The 3,939-nt window shown below is 37.1% G+C and overlaps 2 protein-coding genes across 2 annotated transcripts; both read left to right on the top strand.

Annotated features, from left to right (window-relative positions):
* The first annotated feature begins 2,323 nt into the window (after positions 1-2,323).
* LOC146139655 (peptidyl-tRNA hydrolase 2, mitochondrial-like) lies at positions 2,324-2,922 on the top strand. Its single transcript, XM_083392097.1, has one exon. It carries the CDS (start codon positions 2,371-2,373, stop codon positions 2,920-2,922), a length of 552 nt encoding a protein of 183 aa, XP_083248223.1. The 5' UTR covers positions 2,324-2,370.
* A 41-nt stretch (positions 2,923-2,963) lies between these two features.
* On the top strand, positions 2,964-3,931 carry LOC146139654 (peptidyl-tRNA hydrolase 2, mitochondrial-like). The gene has a single exon (XM_083391475.1). The coding sequence runs from the start codon at positions 3,225-3,227 to the stop codon at positions 3,684-3,686; it is 462 nt and encodes a 153-aa protein (XP_083247601.1). The 5' UTR covers positions 2,964-3,224; the 3' UTR covers positions 3,687-3,931.
* The last annotated feature ends 8 nt before the right edge of the window (positions 3,932-3,939 follow it).

The following is a 3,939-nucleotide window of genomic DNA, read 5'->3' as shown; positions in this document are numbered from 1 at the left end:
AATCTGGTGAATTTGGTATCAAATAGTGATTGGATTTGTTGTTATTCTTTAGTAAACATATACCTGTATAAATAGGTGTTACAACAGCTAGTAGCGGGAGCGTCTAATTAAGTTTAATGTTGATTTGATTAAATGGCGCGAAAATATTATCACGATTTTTCGAAGCTAAGACGAAACGTAAAAATTTTGCAGCATGTTTTGTTCGGCATACCTTGTTTAGTAAGCGATATCAGCTTAAAATTGTATTATGTGATAAACTTTTCTGCTTAAATTTGTGTGACTAAGTTTTTTCTATAATGCAGTACTAAACTGAAAACGCGAAAGTTTGCCTGTTTAAGGACTTTTTGTGGACAAATGCATTTTTACAACATTTTTTTCAAGAAATATGTGGCTACAGCTGCCGATCAAGAAACGTGTAACTGTTATGCCATTTTTGGCTTAAGTCAAGATCTTGGTGAATATCTTTATGAAAGCAGACTGTTCATGTGTTGCGAGTGTTATCACAATCATAAAAATTTTCAAGGGGGGCTTTGCCTGGCAAACCAGTTTCAATTTCATTACAGCATACACAATTATGTTTTGATGTACAAAACAAGTTTTAGAGACTAAAAATTACAGGTTTCAAACTTAGCATCTTGGCAGCTGGTCTATACATTAGGGTTCCTCTCCGGGAATGTTTCGACGGGAAATTACCGGGATTTCCCGCGAAATAACGATCCCAAATCCCGGGAATTTTTTTTTATCCCGGTTATTCGGCAACATAGCAAAACTTAAAAAAATTTTCATTTTTGACTAATATATAGAAAAATAATGTTACCAAACCTATTAAAGTCATTGCTTGAGTCGCTTTTTTGGCGCTTACCAGCGGAAAAACATAATTAAATTTATTTTACCAATTAAAATGCTCCTAGTATGCGCGTGTTTTCTAAAAAAAACAAATAAGGGTGCTGACTTTAATACGAGAACGTCTTGTAAGATTGCAGAAGCAATACTACAGAACATAAATGAGCTTAATTTAATGTTTGGAGCTAATAAAGTAATTTTAATCATCATAATGACGTAAATACATATAAACCCCTTTAAATACTTTGCACTATGTATTCTATGAAGACTAATTATGTAAATTAAGCTTTTCCAAGTCTTATTAGGTGTGCTCCGGGATGGACCCTTTTTTGCTTATTGTTTGGCGCATTAAAATTGTTTACCTGCAGTACTAATCGGGGCTGGGGAGCTGGAGCCCGGAGCTAAGCATTTTCTCTGGAGCCTGAGCCGGAGCCATTGTTATTATTTTTGTGGAGCTGGGGCCAGAGCCGGGGTCATTTTTATTATTTTTGTGGAGCTGGAGCCGGAGCCCTTTTCATTATTTTTGTGGAGCTGGAGCCATTTTTCAATTTGTGGTGCTAAAGCTAAGAAATTATATTTTGTTCCATCTCCAATGTTAGTTAGCCAAAGCAATTTTTAAAACTTGCCATTGAATAAGTGACTGGTGGCACCGGAGCTGGAGCCGGAGTTATTGGGTGTGTGTTTGATGGCTCTGGAGCCGGAGCCAAAGGATATGAGTTTTACTACTCCGTAGCTGGAGCCGGAGCCAAAGGATTGAGTTTTACGACTCCGGAGCATGAGCCGCAGCAATTAAATAATTGCCTGATGGCTCCGGAGCTAATGCTATTTTACAGTGGCTCCCCAGCCCTGGTACTAATCAGAGAAAACTCAACAGTTTCATTTTAATTAGAGTTTAATCTTAAGCAATGTATTTATGCCGTGCCTTGCCAAGGACCATAAACTAGGAACATTAAGATGTTTTGTTAATTTGTATTGTTCATCCACCTAAAAAACTTGACACCGCAATTAAAGTTCTTTAAGTGCTTTGGTGTTTTTGTTTATTGTTGTATATATTTCACCTTTGCAAATAAGTATAAATATTATTGGTAGAATAAAGAGTGCAAAATATACTGATTTCTGCATCAGGGGTCGGCAACCTTTTTCTAGGCGCGTACCTGATTCAAACTCAGAAAGTTCTTGGGGCTCCTAATTCTAACTGATGTTTTTGTTAAAACATGTAGTTTTAGTCATTTTTTTACAATTGTTATTCATGGGGACTTGAAATATTTTTGCATTTGAAAAATATAAATTAAACCATTACACTCCTGTTATTATGTTCCCATATAAAAGACTCAAAAAGCTAGTGCAAAGCACAAAAAGTGCATTCAGTTATACTAGGTTGGTGAAACTTGCATTGTGGATATAGTTCCATGTTATGTAACTTTAGCGGGACTATGGTTTGACGACTCCTGTTCTACATAATGCTTCAACAGGTATTTTATTCATGAATGCATTAATGACAGCTGAGTAGTAAATATTATAAGAAAAATGCTTGATGCTCTTAAGGCAATGGATGCCAAATACACTGTGAGTATGGTCACAAGTTTAGCTTGTGGCGTTCTTCTTGGCTTATTGTTTAAACGAAATCAAACGCAACAGGATGGAAAACTGCATCAGACTGAAAAAGCGAAAGGCCCCGCAATAAAATCTGAAACTGACTCTGAGAGTGATGACTGCGATGATGAACAGGATTTTAAAATGGTCATTGTTGTTCGTCAAGACTTGAAGATGGGAAAAGGAAAAGTGGCGGCGCAATGCTCGCATGCTGCAGTCGGCGCTTACAAAAAACTCTTTGCCAAAAATAAGTCTTTATTAAAATGTTGGGAGTACAATGGCCAACCCAAGGTGGTCGTTAAATGCAAAGATGAGACTGAGCTCTTGGCACTTTTTCATCACGCAAGAGCTATCGGATTGACAGCAACTGTAATTGAGGATGCGGGCCGAACTCAGATAAGCCCTGGATCCAAAACTGTGCTTGGTGTCGGTCCAGGGCCGGAACCTGACGTGAATAAAGTTACTGGTCATTTAAAATTGCTTTAAACAAACCTCAATATGTAGTTACCCTCAATTTCTGGTTTAAGTGTAGCTATTAATGAAATTATTCGCCATTCTTAACTTGTTTATGAACGTTACGATTTGCGATTCTATATGCTATTTAGGAAATCAAATTTTGGTGTTTCTTCTAATGATTTCTGCAAACATAAATAAGTTCCATTTGCATTGCGTGCATGTTCGCATTAGCATGCGTCTGTTTTATTCAATCTAACTTTGTTGAGTGTCAATTTGTTGTCAATCAAACAGATTTTAGGAATGCAATTAGGATTGCATAGAACCAAGCGACCATGCCCCTTACTTTAACAGAAAAATTTGGGGCCTTCGCTTTTACCCTTACAGCATTTGGCCTTGGACGAATGTCATCCAAGCTAAACATTTTCAGTCTTATCCGAAGAGCCAGCAAAGAACAACACAAAATGGTTTTAGTTGTCAGAACTGACATAAAGATGGGCGCAGGAAAAATGGCAGCACAATGTGCACATGCAGCTGTCGCGAGTGTCCAGGGTCTTGATCAAAAGTCGTTAGACAACTGGATGGCATTTGGACAACCCAAAATAGTAGTTCGTTGCGATTCAGAACAGACACTGAACACCATTGAGGATGAGGCTCGCAAAGCCGGAATCCACACATCTTCGATTCGGGATGCAGGAAGGACGCAGCTTGTTGCAGGAACGAAAACCACATTAGCCGTTGGACCTGGACCAGAATCACACATTAATAATATAACTGGAAAACTGAAACTGTTATGACAAAAACCTCTAATTTTGTTTCTAAACTATTTTTTAATGTATGTAAGCTATGATGTTTAGATTTTGCCAATCTTGTGTATACAAAGCATGTTTTATTTTTAGTTTAATGATCTGTCCATCATCAATGCATTTTTGTTGTTGTACAAAACCAATATAAACCTTTACCTTGATTACAAAAATGGCTTTTAGTATTCTAAACTAATTTTATTGATTTTGGTTACATCTATTTGTTTCTTATGTATGTGACAGAAGT

This window comes from Ascidiella aspersa, chromosome 6 (assembly GCF_963924565.1).
Source record: "Ascidiella aspersa chromosome 6, kaAscAspe10.2, whole genome shotgun sequence".
In the NCBI taxonomy this organism is placed as follows: Eukaryota; Metazoa; Chordata; class Ascidiacea; order Phlebobranchia; family Ascidiidae; genus Ascidiella; species Ascidiella aspersa.
Note: the sequence above shows the minus strand (reverse complement) of the source record. Positions and strands in the feature narration are given on the sequence as shown.

Coding starts and splice junctions, on each gene's coding strand:
- LOC146139655 (XM_083392097.1), top strand. CDS start 2,371: ATGCTTGATGCTCTTAAGGCAATGGATGCCAAATACACTGTGAGTATG.
- LOC146139654 (XM_083391475.1), top strand. CDS start 3,225: ATGCCCCTTACTTTAACAGAAAAATTTGGGGCCTTCGCTTTTACCCTT.